This window comes from Martes martes (genome assembly GCF_963455335.1).
Source record: "Martes martes genome assembly, chromosome: 9".
Classification (NCBI taxonomy): domain Eukaryota; kingdom Metazoa; phylum Chordata; class Mammalia; order Carnivora; family Mustelidae; genus Martes; species Martes martes.
Window position 1 is genome coordinate 58,677,274 of NC_137896.1, and position 20,224 is coordinate 58,697,497.

At 41.5% G+C, this 20,224-nt stretch overlaps 1 protein-coding gene across 3 annotated transcripts in view; it reads left to right on the forward strand.

Annotated features, from left to right (window-relative positions):
• Nucleotides 1–8,418: 8,418 nt before the first annotated feature.
• Nucleotides 8,419–20,224, forward strand: part of RNF149 (ring finger protein 149) — a 35,561-nt gene continuing 23,755 nt past the window's right edge. For all 3 annotated transcript variants that reach the window (XM_080813287.1, XM_080813288.1, XM_080813289.1), the window contains exons 1-2: nt 8,419–8,994; nt 19,741–19,991. In XM_080813287.1, coding sequence (XP_080669413.1) covers nt 8,538–8,994; nt 19,741–19,991 — 708 coding nt within the window. In that variant the 5' untranslated portion in view covers nt 8,419–8,537. The remainder of the gene's footprint in view (nt 8,995–19,740; nt 19,992–20,224) is intronic.

Genomic DNA, 20,224 nt, shown 5'->3' on the forward strand with positions numbered 1-20,224 from the left:
GGCTCTGCACTCAGCAGGGGTCTCTCCCTCTGCCCCTCCCCCACCAAATAAATAAATGAGTAAATGAATCTTTTAAAAAATCATACAACATGACTGAATGGGATTTATTCCAGGAATGTCAGGCTGGCTCAACATCTGCAAGTTAGTATGATACACCACAATAACAAAATGAAGTATTAAAAATCATATGATCCTCTTAATGGATATAGAAAAAGCATTTGATAAAATTCAATGTCCATTTATGATGAAAACTCTCAACAAAGTGGGTGTAGAGGGAACATTCCTCAACATATTAAAGTCATATGTGACAAGCCCACAGCTAACATCATACTTGATAAAAAACTGAAAACTTTTCCTCGAGACAAGATGTCCACTATCGCCACTTTTATTCAACATAATTTTGGAAGTCCGAGCCAGCTCAGTTAGGTAAGAGAAGAGATAAAAGGCATCTGAACTGGAAAGGAAGAAATAAAACTTGTCACTATTTGCAGATGACATGTTGTATTTAAAAAAAAAAAAAAAGCCACTATCCAAAAGAACAAAGAACTGGAGAATTCTCACATACATAAGATTGTAAAATTGTAAATGAGACTCTTTGCCAATGCCTGTATTATAAAGTCAATAAATGAGGCAAAGAGCCACTCAAAATTCTTGCACTGGGGATTATGAATGACCCTGTCAGAGCAGCCTCACTCTTGAAGCTGTTTCTTTATTGGGGATTCTTTTGCACACTGAAGATCTTCAAGCACACGGATAGGTAGTACTGTGTTTGTACAGTGTTTTTTGAATACAACTTTCCTAGTAAGTACCATTTTGAAAAAATATCTGTAGACGTGAAAAAAAACTTTATCCAGTCACAGGCAAAAGAGAAGGGAGGAAAGGAAAAAAGTCTGTCTTGATAGCACAGTTAAAGTCTCTGGTGTGAATAAAATAAAGTTGGTATATTACACATTTAAATAACTTTGGTTTTTAATTACAACTTTGAACTCCATTAGGAATAACAACATATTATAGCTAACACGGGGGCTCTGACAAAATACGTCGTCTATAAGCATAATGCTACAGTTTATCATTTCTCAAGGGGCAAGGCCCAAATCCAACTACTCAAGGTCAAAATCCAGGTACCAGGAAGAATCATTTTATGAGATTAGAGTAGGGCTTCTCAAATGTGGGTGTGCATCAGAATCACCTGGAGGGCTTGTCAAAACAGGGACAGCTGGGCCCTCCTGTGTCCTCCCCTTTTCAATTTAGGATCAGTAGGTCTGGGATGGAGTTCAAGAATTTGCATTTCTAACAAATCCCAGGTAATGCCAATAATGCTGTTTCAAGGACCACCCTTTGAGAACTACTAGAACCAACTGTGGCTACCTTCCATTGCTTGCCTTGACCAGATGTATTTGCAAAGGTCTTCTGGGTTCAGATCAGAGCTGAACTCATTTTCCATCTGCTTTTATTATTTTTTTAATTAAATTTAATTTTTTTCAGTAATTCATAATTCATTGTTTATGCACCACACCCAGTGCTCCATGCAATACGTGCCCTCCTTAATACCCACCACCATCCATCTGCTTTTAAACTAGAACTGGCTGTGCATTACAACCATCTAGGGAATTTTTTTGTAAACTGAGGAGTTTACTGGGGCTTCAGTTACCATTTAAGGTAGTGGGTACAGAGTTGCAACACCTAAAATCCTTCTAAATAACATCTAAGCCTGGCTCCGTTCCAGACCAATTACTGGAACCTCCAAGGGCAGTAGGCCTTGGGTTATTTTGTTGTTCTGTTTGTTTTTAATTAATATACTTTTTATTTCTTAGAGCAGTTTTATGTTTACAGAAAAATTGAGCAGAAAGTACTAAGAGTTCCCATATACTCCCTCCTCTGTCCCCACGGTTCCCCTGCTATTCATATCTTGCATTGGTGTGGTGCATTAACTACAGCTGAAGAACGTTGATGAATTGATGACTATTGGTACGTTATTAGTAACTAAAGTCCACAGTTTACATCAGGGTTCACTCTTTATGTTGTACAGTTCTCAGGTTTTACCAAATGCATAATGTCAGGTATCTGCCATTGGGGTATCTCACACCATAGTTTCAGCCTTGGCATTTTTAAAGATTTTATCTATTTATTTATTTATTTATCAGAGAGAGAGAGAGAGAGAGAAAGAGAGAGAGAGAGGCAGAGTGGCAGGCAGAGGCAGCTAGAGAAGCAGGCTCCCTGCTGAGCAAGGAGGCCAATGCGGGACTCAATCCCAAGACCCTGGGATCATGACCAGAGCTGAAGGCAGTGGCCCAACCCACTGAGCCACCCAGGCGTTCCATCCTTGGCATTTTTAAAAGACACCCCAGGAGATTCAACGGTCCAGCCAAACTGAGAACCACTGATTTAAAAATTATCAAGGACAAGGAACAAAATAACTGGGTACTTTCACATGTCTGTTATTTTTTTTTAATTTTTAATTTTTTAATAAACATATAATGTATTTTTATCCCCAGGGTACAAGTCTGTGAATCGCCAGGTTTACACATTTCACAACAGTCACCATAGCACATACCTCCCCAATGTCCATCACCCCACCATGTCTGTTATTTTTTTTTTAAAGATTTTATTTATTTATTTGACAGAGATCACAAGTAGGCAGAGAGGCAGGCAGAGAGAGAGGAGGAAGCAGGCTCCCTGCTGAGCAGAGAGCCCGATGTGGGGCTGGATTCCAGGACCCTGGGATCACCGGAGCCTAAGGCAGAGGCTTTAACCCACTGAGCCACCCAGGCGCCCCATGTCTGTTACTTTTAAAATTTCCTCATTCGGTTCCAAATAATGATCGACAGCAAAATAAGTAGGGACCAGGGGGTCGATTTGGAGTAAAAAACAGCAAAGAAACATACAAATAAAACCACTCTCATATTATTTACCAGTCAGATTGGCAAAGGTCAAAAAGTTTGACACACATTACTTTGGAAAGTATTCTCAGATGCTGCGGGTGGAAGGGAATTTGGTAAAACCTCTGTGGGGGAGCACTGTGGGAATATCAACCCAAATTACAAATGCACTCACTTTTGCATCCACCAGTTCCACTTCTAGAAATCTATCCTATGGATAATGTGTAAAGTGACATTTGTGCAAGGTTCTTAATGGCAAAATTATTTGTAATGGTGTAAGATTGGTGATAACCTGAATGTCTGTTAGTTAAGGGGTGCTTAAATAGATGATGGAAAAACTGAACTGGGGCGCCTGGGTGGCTCAGTTGGTTAAGCCTTTGCCTTCGGCTCAGGCCATGATCTCAGGGTCCTGGGATCGAGTCCCACATTGGGCTCTCTGCTCAGCAAGGAGCCTGCTTCCCCCTCTCTCTCTCTCTCTCTGCCTGCCTCTCTGCCTATCTGTGATCTCTCTCTCTCTGTCAAATAAATAATTAAAATCTTAAAAAAAACACAAAACTGAACATACACTGAGACCCTATATAGCCTAAGAAAGAGAAGGCTCTTTAGGAACTATAATGCGAAGACCTTCAACAAATAAGCGAAACATGTAAGGTGCAAAACAGTGTATAATATTTCACCATTTGTGGAAAAAAGGAAGGATGGAAAGTAAATATATATATATTAATTTGTTGTGTAAGTATGGAATTATATTGAAACAATCTACAAGAAACTAGTAATGTTAGTTGCCTTGGTTTGGGGTAGCTGGGTCAGGTGTTGCAATGAGCATCCTCTTATCCTTTTTGAATTTTGAATCATGAGAACATATTACATTAAAAAGAATTTTTTTTTTTTTTAACATACCTACCCCTAGGTCCAACAATTTCACTTTTAGGAACTGCGCCGATGGGGAAAACATTAAATGACTGGGTAAATTTTCAATGAGAAATATTATATAATATTGTAATATTTGTAACATCAATAGGGAAAAATTTGTAAGTTTTTTTAATATTATGTTTTCACTTATAATATGGAAAAATAGAAAAGAACGTATATGTTCCAAAACAGGATTGATTATAAAAACAGTGCTGCTGGGGCGCCTGGGTGGCTCAGTGGTTAAGTGTCTGCCTTCTGCTCAGGTCATGATCCCAGGGTCCTGGGATCAAGCCCTGCATTGGGCTCCCTGCTTGGCGGGAAGCCTGCTTCTCTGTCTCACACTCCCCCTGTTTATGTTCCCTCTCTGGCTATCTCTCTCTCTGTCAAATAAATAAATAAAATATTTAAAACAAAAACAAAAAAAAACAGTGCTGCTTTCAAATGATGAAATACTCTGTAGTCATTTAAATGATCTTGGAGAGGGGACTAAGCGTCTGCCTTTGGCTTAGGCCATGATCCTGGCATCCTGGGATTGAGCCCCAAGACAGGCTCCCTGCTCTGCAGGGAGTCTGCTTCTCTTTTTCCCTCTCCTTCTGCCTCTGCCCCTGCCTTTGCTCCTTTGCTTTCTTTCCCTCTCTTTCTCTCAAATAAATAGATAAAATCTTTAAAAAAAAATTATCCTGGAGAATTGTATTCATGATGTAGAAAAATGTTGATGAGAGTTTGCTGAGTTTTTAAAAGGCAAATAATAAGCACTGTATTTTGTCATTTTAAAGAAAATGTATAGGAAAAAAATTCTAGGGAAATAGAAAAAAAGTCTGGAATGTGGTTTACCAAAATTTGGCAGTATTTCTCTGGTATCATTATGGTATTTCTAATCTTCTTTCAATTTATCTATATCTTCTGACTTTTTTAAAACAATGAACATGTATTATTATGATTAATGGGAAAAAAAAAAAAAAGAAAGAAAAGCCAGGGCACAGATGTGGTCTCTAAAGAGCATTTCCTACTAAAAGGAAACAAGTGTCCTCAGAGAAATGGCTGATGCTCTGCTGACTACAGAAAGCAGGATAGCTATCAAAGGAGTCAAATGGATTTAGGAGCCAATCTAAAGAGGTTCCCAAGGGCTAGTGATAAGAGAATGAATATGGGCTTCAGTAAGAAGAATAACAGCAAAGGATTGAAACTCATCAAGTATGCATTAATGATGATTTTTTTTTAATTTATTTGTCAGAGAGAGTGAGCACAGGCAGACAGAGTGGCAGGCAGAGGCAGAGGGAGAAGCAGGCTCCCCGCTGAGCAAGGAGCCCAATGTGGGACTCGATCCCAGGACGCTGGGATCATGACCCGAGCCAAAGGCAGCCACTCAACTAACTGAGCCATGACAATTTTAAAAGAATTCTCTTGCCTGGATCTATCATGCAATGGATAGCACATTGAACTTCTAAAAATAATTCTCTTTGAGGGGAAGTTAGGGATTCATTATTCTGAAAACTGAAAAGTAAAAGAAACATTTAATCTGGCTCTTCTACATAAATTGTACCTCAGGGTAACCCCTATTTGGTGAGGGAAGGTGTCTCTTTATAGAAGTATTCCAGTTAATAAAATGAAGAAGGAATGGGGTGCCTTTGTGGCTCAGTCAGTTGAGTGAACGACTCTTGGTTTTGGCTCAAGGTCATGATCTCAGGGTCCTGGCATCCAGAGCTCAGTCAGTCTCTGAGCTCAGCTGGTAGTTTGCTTTTCTCTTACTTCTCCCTGTCCCTCTCCCTGCGCCCCTCCCTCTGCCCCTCTTCTCCGCTCCGCCCACGCTCAGTGCTGGTGCGCGCTCTCTCTCTCTCAAACAAATAAATCTTTAAAATAAAGAAGGAATGATAGAGTATCACCATTTTGCAAACAATGAAACAGTAGATTTAGGTAATGATAACATTAATGGCAACCAACATTGCAATAAAAGAAAAATCAAATCATCCAGTTCTTTAAAAAGTAAAAGAAAAAAAAACTGATAAAAAAAGGAACCTTGAGAGACATTTCCAGCAAATGCAATGTGTGAACGTTTGAACCTTGATCCAAACAGACTGAATGTAAGATACCATTCGGGAGACAATGAGGAAATTTATGCACTAACTGGATATTTGACATTAAAGTATCGTGATAATACTGTGATTATGTTTTTACTTCTAAAGGTATATATGAAAATGTTTACAAATAAAATATGATGTCCAGGATTTCCTTTACAATAATCCAATAGGGCCCAGTGGAAGTGGCTTAAGGGTATACTTGAAATTAGCCATGGGTTGATCATTCTTGAATTGAAGTTATCAGTGCATAGAGCTTCATTGCATTAGTCCTTCTACTTTTGGAAACATTTGAAATTTTCTGTAATAAAACAAAAAAAAAAAAAAAAGAAAGCTGCACCCCCCCCCCCCTAGAAAGTGTGGTGGGGATGAGGCCTGTCAGCTTTTCTTCTTGGGACAGTAGGGAAGGGGCATTGAAGACACTGAGTAGCACTTTAACTAGTGTAGGGATGAAGGTCCTAAGGGTTTGACCTAGTGACAGCAGCCTTGGAATCAGCTGCAGCCTGAAGCTGGTGATGAAGAAAGGAAAACCAAGAAGCTGGGTTGAGCCTCGCGGGCTTAAAAGCTGCAGGGCCTTAACCTGTTGAACTTTTTTGAGCAACAAGCCTGTAAACAATCATGCGTCCTTAACTCTGCAACAGAAGAGAAAAAAAAAAGAGCTATTTTGCTCATTTAATAAACATGGGTTACACACACGAGACTGTGCTCCCTGAGGTAGGTTCCTAGAGACAGCAAAGATACATCCTTGCGGTCATGAAACTCCCAGTATCGTAAGAAGGCTAAAAAAAACCCCTCGATTTGGAAAGCAGTATTGCTGGTGTAACATTAAGGTGGAAGCATAACATACACAAGCAACATGGAAAACAGGAGGGGAATCTAAGTTTGTCTTCAGGAACCAGAGACTTCACAGAAGATATAGCTTTTGAGATAAAATTTGAAGACTAAGTTGGCGTTTGCCAGGATGAGAGCCAGGAGCAAGCGGATTTCAGAAAGAAGGAAAGGAATTTGCAAGACATAACATGAAACTACAAAGGCATATTCTGGGAACTACAGGTAACTGTTTTGCTGGAGCACAACGTAAGGGTCCTAGGACCTGTTCTCCAGCCTGCCATGAAGACGATAACTTACCTCCCTTATTCTAGACCTGGGACAAGTGGACCGCTTTAAGCATTCCTTTAAGTTTTTAAAACTGGTTTCCTGTTGGGAAAGGGACAGGACATCCCACTTAGAGGGGAGCTATGGATTGTGGGCCCAGCTGCATTTTAGAGCAGTTTTAAAATGCAGTCCAAGAGAGGCTGATAACAAAAAGGAAAAGCGAGAAGGTGTTTTATTTTTTTAAGATTTTATTTATTTGAGAAAGAGAACAAATGGTGGGGAGGGGCAGAGGGAGAGGGAGAATTAGACTCCATGCTACCTGACTGGATCCCAGGAACCTGAGCCTGGACTCAGGATCTGAGTCGAAGGCAGACCCTCAACTGAGCCACCCAGGCGCCCGAAATTCCAGAAGGTTTAAGGCCCAACAGAAACCCTTGCTGTGAGTTGGCAACATTCTACTTCCTTCAATTATAGATCCTTGTAGAAGGAGGAAGATGAGTCAGTCAGAAATTAATGGTCTCAACTTTTTCTGCAGAGGTAAGGCTTTGTATCCACGGCAGTTTTAAATGGCCTACCTACCCCCCAGCATTTATTTCCAAACAAATCCTTTTCTCTTTATTTATTTATTGCTGTACAACGTAAGCGCTCATCTAAATAGGTAGTTTGATGCACTTATTTCAAAACTACTGATTATACATAAAATACCATAATAGAAAAGGTTGCTGTGAGTGCAGTGCTGGAGAAAAGTGACAAGAAATCAATTAGCATTGGGGCGCCTGGGTGGCTCAGTGGGTTAAAGCCTCTGCCTTCTGCTCAGGTCATGATCTCAGGGTCCTGGTATCGAGCCCCGAATCGGGCTCTCTGCTTGGCTGGGAGCCTGCTTCCCCCCCCCCTGCCTCCCGTCCCCCCCCCAACTGCCTCTCTGCCCACTTGTGATCTCTGTCAAATAAATAAATAAAATCTAAAAAGAAAGAAATCAATTAGCATTACAAAATCGGTCCCAAAGCGTGTGGGGAAAACAGCAGTAGCTTGGCTCTAAACAAGCAAGGCCTGTGCCATGCGCCTGGGATTGCACTGTACATTCTTCATAAAGATCGGCTGACGACTTTACATAACCGCGCTCCCACGCCTCTCGACCAGCTCACGGAGGAGCTTCCCGTTTCTCCGACGGTGACTTCCCCTTGCTTGGGGGGTGTGGGGGGGGGGGCTCGAGGTCAGGTTACACAAGCTCGACGCCTGGCCACCGCGCCCTGCCTGGCTCGAAACGACGCGTGAGCGGCTCGCACTCGGTCTCTGCGTCCGCGGGAGCCTCGCGGTCGCTCGCACACAAGCACCAGAGCCACGGGGCAGTCTCCAGCCCGCGCATGTAGCGCCGGAGGGGCCAGGGAAGGCCCCGCCCCACTCTCCGCCCCCTTCCTCCCTCCGCCAGGTGCGCGTGCGCCGCAGCCCCGCCCGCCGACCCGCCTGGCTCTTATCCCGCTCCGCGGCAAGCGCCTGATTCTTAACTCCTTATTGCGGCCTCGCACGCGCGCGGTTCCAGCTCCGGCCTCCTCCTCGTCGGCCCGGCGGTGGGGCCATGGCGTGGCGGCGGCGGCCGGAGTCTGGCGTCGGGGCCCGCGGCGCGCTGGCGCTGCTGGCGCTGGCTCTGAACGTGCCCGGGGCCAGGGGCCGGGCGCTCGAGTGGTACTCGGCGGTGGTGAGCACCGAGTACGTGGACCCGCACACGAACCGCACCGTGTGTAGCGTCTCGGAGAGCGGCCGCTTCGGCGACAGCTCGCCCAAGGAGGGCGCGCAGGGCCTGGTGGGCGTCCCGCGCGCGGCGGACCGCGACCCCGAGGGCTGCGCGCCAGACACTCGCTTCCTTGTGCCGGCGCCCGGAGGCCGGGGAGACGCGCCCTGGGTGGCCCTGGTGGCGCGCGGGGGCTGCACCTTCAAGGACAAGGTGCTGGTGGCGGCGCGGAGGAACGCCTCGGCCGTGGTCCTCTACAACGGGGAGGGCCACGGGAACCTCACCACGCCCATGTCCCACGCGGGTGAGCGGAGGCCGGGGGACGCGGGGAGGCGGCGGGGGGACTCTGTAGCTTAGTCATGGGCGACGGCCCTCTCGACCTCGGCCTTAATCCCCAGGGGCACGCCGCGAAGGGGCTGGGGGCGCGACTCTGAGGGCTTCTGGCAGTCAGGAACTGGGAGGGAAGCTCTGAATGGGCGCGCCGTGACCCCTCCGGGGCTTTTTGGGGCCGTAGGCGGGCCTGATTAGATCTTCGCCTTGGGCCCTTCAGGTGCAGCGGGCGTGGGGGGGGGGAGGTGCCCTCCGGAGGCCCTTCAGGTGTAGGGGAGAACGAAAGAAATAAACACCCACCTGGAGACGATTGTGGTGGGAATTCTCATGATTGCTCAATCATGAGTCCCTTTCCATTCATCGTTTTCACAAAGTGAGGTAGGAATTGAAGCTCGCTCTAGCTCACTCCCAAGGTCTGGCAGTCCCTTCACCAATGTCAAGTGGTGGTTTGGTCGGACTCTGGTTTCTCCACTTTCATAAAACGTGTGTGTATTCTGAACTTCTGAGTCAGAAAACCTGGATTTAAGTGCGGATATGCTTTCTCACTTTCTACATGTAAGGTTGTAATAACTGGCCCTACTGCCAGTCCTTGAGTCTTGAGTTTAGATGAAATTTTTCAGGTTGTGTTCATTCAGGAAAAGGTATTGCTCTTTGCCAGGAGACACTTCCCACACACCTATTCTCCAGGGCAACAGGTTGTGTCTTCAAGCACTCTTGACAGTTTGAGAATCTAATTTTGACAGTTTGAGAATCTAATTTTGCAAGATGTCCTCCTCAGAACTGAAATCCGAGTGCTATAGGACCTGAACCCAGCAGAGTGAAAATTTTTCTGTTATGATTTTTAAGATCATGACTCATTCTGAATTTATTGTGATTAAAGTCTTTTTTAAAGATGCTGCTGCTGCAAGTCAGACACCCTATTTCCTGTACTTTTGTTTTTCATTCTGCTTTGATTTCTCAAAAGCAAGTTTGAACTTAACTCTAATGACAGAAAAGAGACTTTGGATTTGGTCTGTTTTAGCTGTGATGGGAATAGAAATCAGTTGAGAGGTGAGAAAATGGAGAGTGTTAGAACAATTCTTTCAAGAATTGAAAGAATTTAATTCTTTTCAAGCACAGCTCAAGATGTGCCGAGAAGTGTGCAGAAACTATGGGACAAGGCGGGGTTAGGGTGGTTGATGGTAGGGCATATTGAAATTGGATGGGAGTGATGTGGTAGAGATCCAGCATAGAGAAGTAACCCCAAGAGTCCGCTCTTAAGGCCATGTCTAGGATACTTTGGAGGGGTTGGCCTTAGACAGTAGAGGGAAATTCTCAGTTGCAACAGAAGGAAGTGGTTTTGGAAGAGGAAGTAGGAGCAGAGGCCTGTGTGGTGGCATTGGGTGAGGCGCCACCTTTGGTGCAGCTATTCCAGTGATTACAAGTCTACCAAATTGTCATTGTACCCAAGCCATGTTTCCATAAAACTACCATGAAAAGCCCTGTCAAATTTCAGAGACCATTCCTGATACATCCTATTGATGGTGTTTGCCCAATTTTAGTAGTTGTTTTTTTTTTTTAGATTTTATTTATTTATTTGACCGAAAGAGAGAGAAAGAGCACAAGCAGGCCGAGAGAGAGGGAGAAGCAGAATCCCCGAAGAGCAGGGAGCCCAATGCAGGGTTCATGCCTAGCACCCTGGGACCATGACCCGAGCTGGAAGCAGATGCATGACCGATTCAGCCACCCAGGCACCCCCAATTTTAGTAGTTCTGACAAAGAAAAGAGGTTAGTGTGTCGGGATTCTCTGAGTGTGGGTCCTTGCAGTCTCTTCTCAGTCTACAACATCTTCATTTGGACCTTTTCTTTTCAATGGCTGGTGCATGGGCTACAATTTCCTAAATTCGTTTACTGCCTTTTTTGATAATGATGTTAGCATTTTTCCAGGGTACTAGTACTTGGTCTAACCATGGGTCAGCCACCTTGCTTATGTTATTTGACATAATTTAGCCAGGCCCCAAAAAACACCTCGTTGATGTTTATTTTAAATCCTCGTGAGTTTCTCTTCTATTATCAACATCCATTCTAGTCTTTTTACTCTTGAGAATCATTCTGTTTGAGAAAAGAGATAAAAGTAACAGCTTTAGCAATTTTTTTTAAATGTGTGAAAGTACCCAGTGTGTAGGCAGTGTGCTCAGTGCTCTCCATACAGTGGCTCCCTTAATCCTCCTGACAGCCTTTTAACATAGGTGCTTTAACCCCATTCTATGGATGAGGAAACTGGTCCATGGTAAGGGGGGGTGGTCTATACATAGCCAGATCATTCTTTGTTGTGGGAGGGGCTGGCTGTTCTATACATTAATGGGATGTTTAGCATCCCTGGCCTCTGCCTACTAGATTGCAACAGTACTTACCCAATTGTGACAACCAAAAATGTGTCCAGATAAGACCAAAGGGGGGGGGCTGATGACAGAATCATCCAATGTTTTGAACCACTGACTTAAAGGGAGATTAATTTGGTAGCATTGTGACCAGAGGCTTAAACAGAGAAAAACCTGCAGAGACTCTAGGCCGTTGGGCTGATCCAAGGAGAAATAAAATTGACCCTTGAACAACACAAGGCTTAGAGGTACCAACCCCCTGTGCAGTGGAAAAGATTTTCTGTATAACTTTTGACTTCCCCAAAACTTAACCACTAATAGCCTCCTGTTGACTGGGCATTTTACCAATAACATAAACAGTAAACACGTTTTATATGTTATTATGTATTGCACTCTGGATTCTTATAATGTAAGCTAGAGAGAAGGAAATGTTGTATTAAAATCAAAGAGAAAATACATTTAGTATACCGTACTGTATTGGGGGGGAAAATCCTTGCATAAGTTAACCCACACATTTCAAACCTGTGTTGTTCAAGGGTCAACTGTATTAAGGGCCAATACTGTAGCAGTAACTATAGGAATGGAAAGGAATGACCTTCATAGAACTTGGCCCAACTAGGAAAAAAGGTACAAATGTATCATGACTTTTTGAGAATGGAATAGCATTAAGAATGGAATGAATAGAATTAAGTCAGAAGACAAACTGGCTTTGACATACTTGAATTTGAAATGTTACATAGAACCTTGAATGTAGCTCGTTAGGTTTCTTGGATTTTGTCAGAATGTGGCTGGAGGCAGGAAAAACCACAGATTTCAGTGGTTTCGATGTTCCTGTGTAGCACTGGTGTTCTGCAAAATAGATAAGAGATGGCTGCTTGTAAAATTGAATCATGAGTCTTTTTCCAAATCTCAGAGAATTTCTGCAGTTTTTCTTAAGCCTGTTGCTTGACTGTACTAAATCTAGTACAGATACTTTGGGTATAAATCAGTGTTTTATTGTGTTTCTAAAAATAAAATCATGATTTTAAGATAATCTGTGAGAATAACTGTAAGGACTGTTGAACTAATTAATTTCCTGTTAATTAATCTTAGTTAATTCTCTTTACTTTAGCAGACAGAATAATGAGTAGCCACTTTGGGCTAAGTATTGTGCTTGCTCAGGTATAGAAGTGCATGACACATGCCTGCCTTTGAGGAGTTTGTGACCTGGTGAGAGTGATAAACAACTTTCCAGACAGTATGGTTTGGATCTTGATGGAATTACACACATGGTTGCTTAGGAAGCATAAAGGAAGGACATCTAAAACACATACTGCAGGCGTGACTAGAAGTTAGTTTGACCAAGATGAATAAAAATTGATACAAGTCAATCATTAAAACATAAGTCCTTAGGGATGCCTGGGTGGCTCAGTTGGTTAAACTGCCTTCAGCTCAGGTCATGATCCCAGAGTTCTGGGATAGAGTCCCTGCTCCTGAGCAGGGAGCCTGCTTCTCCAACTCTGCCCTGCCACTCCCCCGCTTGTGTGCACTCTCTATCTCTGACAAATAAATAAAATCTTTTTAAAAAAAGAAAGGAGAAGAAGCTTAAAAAAATAAAAGTTTTTGTAGAGCCTTGGCCTTACTTAGTTTAATTATTGTTGGTTAACAAATAGGATGATCCTTTAGCTGAAATCTTGGCATGTCCTTTTAAGCATAGATTCATTCATTCACTCTGTATATGTTAACTTCATTCATTCTGTTAACAGCTGTTTACTGAGTGCCAGCTACTGGCAAGGCTTAGAGCTATGTTTGAAGAAGGGGCCAGAGTTGGGGTAGAGGAAAATGACAAAAATGTAGAAGTCCCTAGTGTTATAGAAGATGTGCATTTTGCATTTGCAGAGCATGATAAATAGTTTATGAATAATAAATTTTTGATGTTGTATATCAACATGATGATGTGCTCTACTCAAATGATCTAAAAATGTGGATTTTAATTATGTATTTTGGTGCTGTAGGAAAACAGAAATGGCACCTCACAGCCACACGTAGAAGGTGGGATTAACTAAGATGGTTCCCAGAAAGATCAGTTTTGAAGGATATGTTGGTGGAGAGGGTGTGTCTGAGTGTGAAAGAGGGGGTTGGGCTGTAGGCATTCTTGGTGGTGGGAATAGCATTGCAAGAGGCTGAAGCCCTGAGATAAAGTAATGCATTTAGGAACCCTGCAAAGAGTTGTATATTCAACAAATACAAAATATTTTTGAGCAAGTCAAATTATCCAAAACATAATTTAAATTTCCAAGAAAAGAATTAAACATTTGTTTTATGTGCCCTCCCAACACTCCCTAGTCAACCATAAAAACGTTTCTGTTTCACATAATAGCTTCAGATTTCAGAGACATTTGCATTCATATTGGGTATACCATTTCTATTAATCTCTGTATTGTGGCATTTCAACTATAATACGGCCAGTTTTTCAGATAGATTCATGCATACAGAAACTCTTCTATGGTCACCACTGCATGATACTTGGCTACAAAAACTAATAAGAACAGGTAGTACTCGTCTAGTGAGGGAGAGAAACCTATAAAGAAATTCTAGTAGGTGTTTTATACACCTACTAGAGCTGTATCTAAGAGGAACTGATGCATTGCCGGCACAAAGGGGTGGGTGGTGCTGAGAAGCCCTGTGTTGAGCTTGTGCTGAATCTTGAAGATTTGACCACAATTTTTCCAGGTTTGGGGGCAGAAGGTGGAGAAGGCATGGAATTTATGAGAAAGAAAACCTGAAATTTAATGGGATTCTTTTGCCGGGACTCTTAACATGTATTTCTTGCTGCCTGAATTAGTTTTCTAGAGCAGAAATCTAATCCACCGCTTTAAATATTTCAGTAGTTCCCACTCCCTTCAAAGAATGCTGAAATCTAAATAGTTTCCTTTGGGAGGAGAGAAATGGTACACTAGACTTACATGTAACCTCGAGAATTTTGAACCTATTGACCAAGACAGGATTTCTTCTTTGTTTTTGAGCAAGTGGTAAGAGGAACACAGACATCTGAAAGGAAACAGAAATATATGCGGTTTTATTTCTGGCACAGAAGAGTTTTATATTACAGACAATTTGGCTTGCTAAAGAGTACTGTTATTTGGTATTTATTATTTGACAAGTAGGCTTATGACCCTGTACACAGACATTTGCTAAGTAAGACAAAAATAAACTGCCTTCGAGTTTTCCTTTCTAATGGTGAGAGGTATAGATTCTTTGGGGGAGGGAGAGGGATTGTACAAGATGACCATTTTTACAGAAGCGTGACTGGTAATGGTGTTAAGGACTAGGGAAGAAAAATCCTAAGAACTTTTTCTCCTCTGCCAAGTCTTTGCATATGTGTGTGTCCTATGAAGAAACTCAGCTGTGTAGTTGGGAAATAAGCTGTGATTTGCTCTCGTGTGTACCTGAGGCTTTCCAGGATTGGCCTGGGGAGGTGGCAGTGCATGATGAAGTAAGGACAGGGCCCGGTGAGGTGCCTGTGCCTGGTATCCCTTCCAGTCATGCACACGGTGACCCCAAGCTAGTGCATTTTTACTCAGCTGCCGTACCTCCAGTTCATCCTAAAAGATGTTCCAGAATATCAGTGAATCTTCATTCTGTGTTTTAATTTAAAGAAGTTCCCAGAAGCAATCTTGCTGCTATAATTAGTATAGCAAATGGTTTAGCTGTCATCCTAGACACAGTATTTTTTTTTTAATGATTTCTTTTAAATCAGTGAACTGTTTTAGTTTCCTAGGTGAAAAATTTCTAGTTAATATTGCAGGTGTTTTCGGTTCAGTGGATCCCTCTGACAATCACTGTGTGTCAGTAGCCCCTTCCTTTGAAAATTTTGGTGTTCAAGAACCTCTCTAATCTCAGTTCTCTTCCACCTCTCCTTTATTCATTCATTTATTCAACAAATATTTATGAAACACTTCAGGTTCTATGTAGGGCTCTGGGGATAAGGAGATAAACAAGATACCTTTACATGTACAGTAGTCACCCCCTTTATCATGGTTTCAGTTACCCGAGGTCAACCTTGGTCTGGAAGTAGATGGTCTTTCTTCCGACTTAGTCAGAAGGTTAGTAGTAGCTAACGTTAGGTCATAATGTCTACGTCATTCACCTCACTTCATCTGATCACGTGGGCATTTTATCATCTCACATCGTTACAAGAAGGGTGAGTATAGTACAAAGTATTTTGAGAGACCACATTGATGACTTTTTTTTGCAGCATGTTGTTACAAGTGCCCTACTTTATTATTAGTTGTTAATCTCTTATTGTACCTAATTTATAAATTAAACTTTATCATAGGTGTGTATAGGGAAAAAACATCATATATATAGCATTCGTTGCTATTTGCGGTTTCAGGCAGTCACTGGAGGTCTTGGGATGTATCCCTTGTGATAAGGGGGACAACTGTATTTTAGTCACTAACCAGATTGGACCTCACCATCCCAAATATGTTTTTATGATGATTTCACAGTCTAAAAAGCCTCCCTTTGTTTGCTTCGTAAACTTTTCCTGTCCTTCAACATGTAGCTCAAGTGTGCTTCCTAGGGAAAGCATTCTCTCCACCTCAGACAAAATTATCACTTCATTTCTGTAGCACTTTGTATTCCACTTTCTTAGTAAATAAGAAATAGTCCAAAATAGAAGAATTCTCATTCTCATTTTATAGCTGAAGAAATACTGTCAGAGGGTAGTTTCTCCAGACCCATACAGTGGATGACAGATCTGAACCGAGTCTGCGTGGTTCTGAAGATTGGGTCCCACATGAGGAGGCAGGACAGAGATACTGCATGGGTACTGGGTCTTCAGCCCCTAGAACTGGGTATATGACATTCAGCAGCTCTCCCAATTTCTGAGCCCTCATCTGCAAAATGATAATTTGGCCTCTCTGTTTCAAGTGCAATGTAAATGTGAAAGTGCTCCGAAGTTGGTTTTCCCCAATTAACACAAAGAACATTATGTCAGTACCGAAGTTTTATGTAGCTGTGACCATGGCATGGAAACATTTATTTTCTGCGTGTAACTTTTTAACTGAGACCAACACATGGGGTTCATGAAACCGTTCTTTCTACTTGAGTATGTGCTTGAAGTTTTCCACAAAAGGAGGTTTACGAGAAAAGGCTTTGAGCTTATAAAGTGCCATGTGATTGTAAGTGGTATAATTATCCTAATAATTGTTTCTGTGCTTGTGTTTCTCAGCTTCTAGATGTTTGTTTTCCTGAAGGCAGGAAATGCCTTCCTCCTTATAGTGTCTCCCCAGTGATGACATGGCAGACTGTGTGAGTGGGGAGACAAGTACAGTTTTTGCTAAGTGACACTTTTGGCCCTGGTCAAAGGATCGGCCTCCAGGCAGGAGCCACCTTAGAAGGGTGCCCTTCTGGTGTTTCAGTAACTAAATCCTGATGGCAGGGGGCCACAGTGGATTTGCTGCAGGTTAAGTTTCTCTCTGCAATAAAATTGTTAAAACACAGTTTCGAAGCGATGCCAGGGAACATTCTTTGTGTGTATTTTTATTTTTATTTATTTTTTAAAAGATTTTATTTATTTGAGAGAGAGCATAGCAAGGGGAGCAGCAGGTAGAGGGAGAGGGAGAAGCGGGCTCCCTGCTCAGTGGGGAGTCTGACGTGGGCCTTGATCCCAGGACCCCAGGATCATAACCTGAGCTGAAGACAAGCGCTTAACCAACTGAGCCACCCAGGCACCCCCTTATGTGTATTTTTAAAATTAGTTTTTGAATAGATAATATGTGCACGTCATACAGAATTTTTATTGTGTCCAGCTCCTCTCCCCAGACGCAGTCAGGGTCCCTAGGCTCTGGGTCGCCTTTCAGAGGCAGTCCAAATTGATGTGACATGCAGATCTTTCATCCACATAGTTTGACGTGTTGCACTTTCCCCTCAGTAGTCTTGCCTACTGTTCATACTAATGGAGTCGCTGCCTCAATCCGTGTACACATACTGTAGTGTATGTAACCCTTTTCCTGTTGATGGACGTTTAGATTGTCATGGCAAAAACTTAGAGAAGATAAATTTGACAACATATCTTTACAGATAGCTCCTGTATACACATGCAAGTGTATTTGTGCATAAGTTCTTGGACATGGAATTGGTGAATCAGAGCTGTGCATTAAATTTCTTGGGAAAAATAAATAAAATTTTTTTGATAGCCATTGCCCTCCATGCAAGATTGTAATAATAAACTCCCCCTGCAGTGTGCAAGAATGCAGATTTGTGCTCATTCTTGCCATTATGGAGGATCAAAACTATTTGATCTTTGCCAGTCATATAGGTAACAGATGGTCCCTGACTTACTGTGGTTTGACTTGGAATTTTTTGACTTTATGGTGGTACAAAAGCAGTACGCATTCATTGGAAACCATACTTCAAATTTTGAATTTGGATCCTTTCCAGAGCTAGTGATATGCCCTACCATACTCTCTCATGATGCTGGGTTACTGTAGCAGCAGCCCCAGCTCCCAATCTGCCACATGATAACAAAGGTCAACAACCATTCTCTACCCAGATCACCATTTCATTTTTTTTACTTTCGGTACTATATTCAGAAAATTACATGAGCTAGCACTTTCCTGTAGGCACGGTGTTAGAGGATTTTGCCCAACAGTAGTGTTGCGAGCATGTTCAAGGTAGGCTAGGTTAAGCTGTGATGTTCAATATTAAGTGCATTTTCTACTTAGGATATTTTCAACTTAGGATAGGTTTTCAGGATGCAATGCGCATAAGTTGAAGATCTCTTTAATATTTTCATTTGTACCATGACTTTTCATGAGTTTAAAATCTATTTGTTGGGGAGTGACCGCAGAGGTGTACAGGTTTTCTTTTTGGGGCAATGAAAATGTTAATTGAATTAGATTGTGGTGATGGTCGCAGAGCCTTTATGAGTATACTAAAAAATGGTGAATTGTATACTTTAAAAGGGTGAGTTTTATGCCATGTGAATTCTTACCTAACTAAAGCTGATACGTAAAAAAAATTTTTTTGTCTTTTCTGCAAACTGACTTCATTTCCTTTGTTTTTCTGTTGCTCTTTCTCTTACAGGAAATTGTTTTCTGTCTTTGTTATATTACATGTGTTTTTCCCCCCTTTGGCCATTTGCTTTTTTGATCTTGATTCCTTGATTTTGCTCTTTTTTAGCCATGTGGAAAATTGTCATTTTTATATTTCCTCTCTTTTATATATTTAAATCTTTGATTTACTTGGAACTTATTTTGCCATAAATTGTGAGAAAGGGATACAGCTTTTTTATTTTCCCTCAGATAAGACCCAGTTATCCCCATACTATTTTTTAAAAATTATCCCTGTTATCCCATTGATTTAAGATTACAGTTTTATCATATACTAAGGGTTTTTTTGTATTTGGGTCTAATTTCTGGACTTCAATTCTACCCCTTTATTCTGGTTGTCTTCCTTAGCTACTACCACACTGTTTTAATTTCTTTAATTGTAAAGGTTAGTTCAGGTTTTACTTTTAAAAAGTTTTCCTGATCATTTGTGATTATTTTTCCCCTAGTAAACTTCAGAAACAGCATTTTTAAGGTTTAAAGATTGATTGATAATTTATGGTTATTTATGGTTATTATATTAATTTACAGATAGATTTGTATAAACTGATTGTTTTACCCCTTTCCTAATTTTTTTATATTATGTCTGCTCATTCCTTCAGATCAGTGTTAAATAATAGTGATCATAGTAGAAATTCTCATATTGCCTCCCTCTGATTAATAAGCATACTTTAGGTATTATGTATCTTTTTTTAAGATTTTCTTTATTTGAGAGAGAGAGAACATGGGAGAGAGAAGCAGACTTCCCGCTGAGTGGGGAGCCTCATGCAGGGCTTGATCCCAGGAACCCAGGATCATGACCTGAGCCGAAGGCAGATGCCACCCAGGCACCCTTAGGCATTATGTATTAATATTCATAAGTGAAATTAGTCTGTATGGTTCTTTTGGTTTATTCCCATGTTTAGCTTTATTTTCTAGAAATAATTTTTTAAACTTCTTTTTTAACTTTTTAATCTACTGTGGAATAATTTTAGTACCATCAGTGTTCAAGTTTTGGTGGTAGAATTCACCTGTGGAATTGAATGGGGCTCTTACCCTTGGGAGGGGAATAGTTATTAGAGACTTGTTCTACTTCTAATGCAGTCAGTCTGTTTTCTCTTTTGGGGCCAGTTTTGGTAACTTATGTTTTTCTTGAAAATTAAACATTTTTTGTAAGTTTTTGGATGTTACATATGGACAAGCTGTAGTATTCTCGTATTTTTCTCTTACTTTCTCTGTATCTCATTTTTGTTCTTCATATTGACTTTTTTTTGTTCTTCCCCACAGGAACTGGAAATATAGTGGTCATTATGGTGAGCTACCCGAAAGGAAGAGAAATTTTGGATCTGGTGCAGAAAGGCATTGCAGTGAAAATGACCATAGGGGTTGGCACCCGTCATGTACAGGAGTTCATCAGTGGTCAGTCTGTGGTATTTGTGGCCATCGCCTTCATCACCATGATGATTATCTCATTAGCCTGGCTGATATTTTACTATATACAGCGTTTCCTATATACTGGCTCACAGTTTGGAAGTCAGGTAATTATGGGTAATTCTTTTTAACTTTACTTTTTAAAAGATAGTTCATAAATATTTCTTATATATTTCCTGAAACTATATTAGAGTTTTGTGGGTTTTTTAGACCACATTCTTAATTTCATTTTCACTCATACTATTTAATTAATATAACTTTTTAAAAATAACTTTTTAATTAGACTGTATTAAATTTTCTGTTCTGTGGGAAATTAAATATCTTTAAATGGGGTCACTTT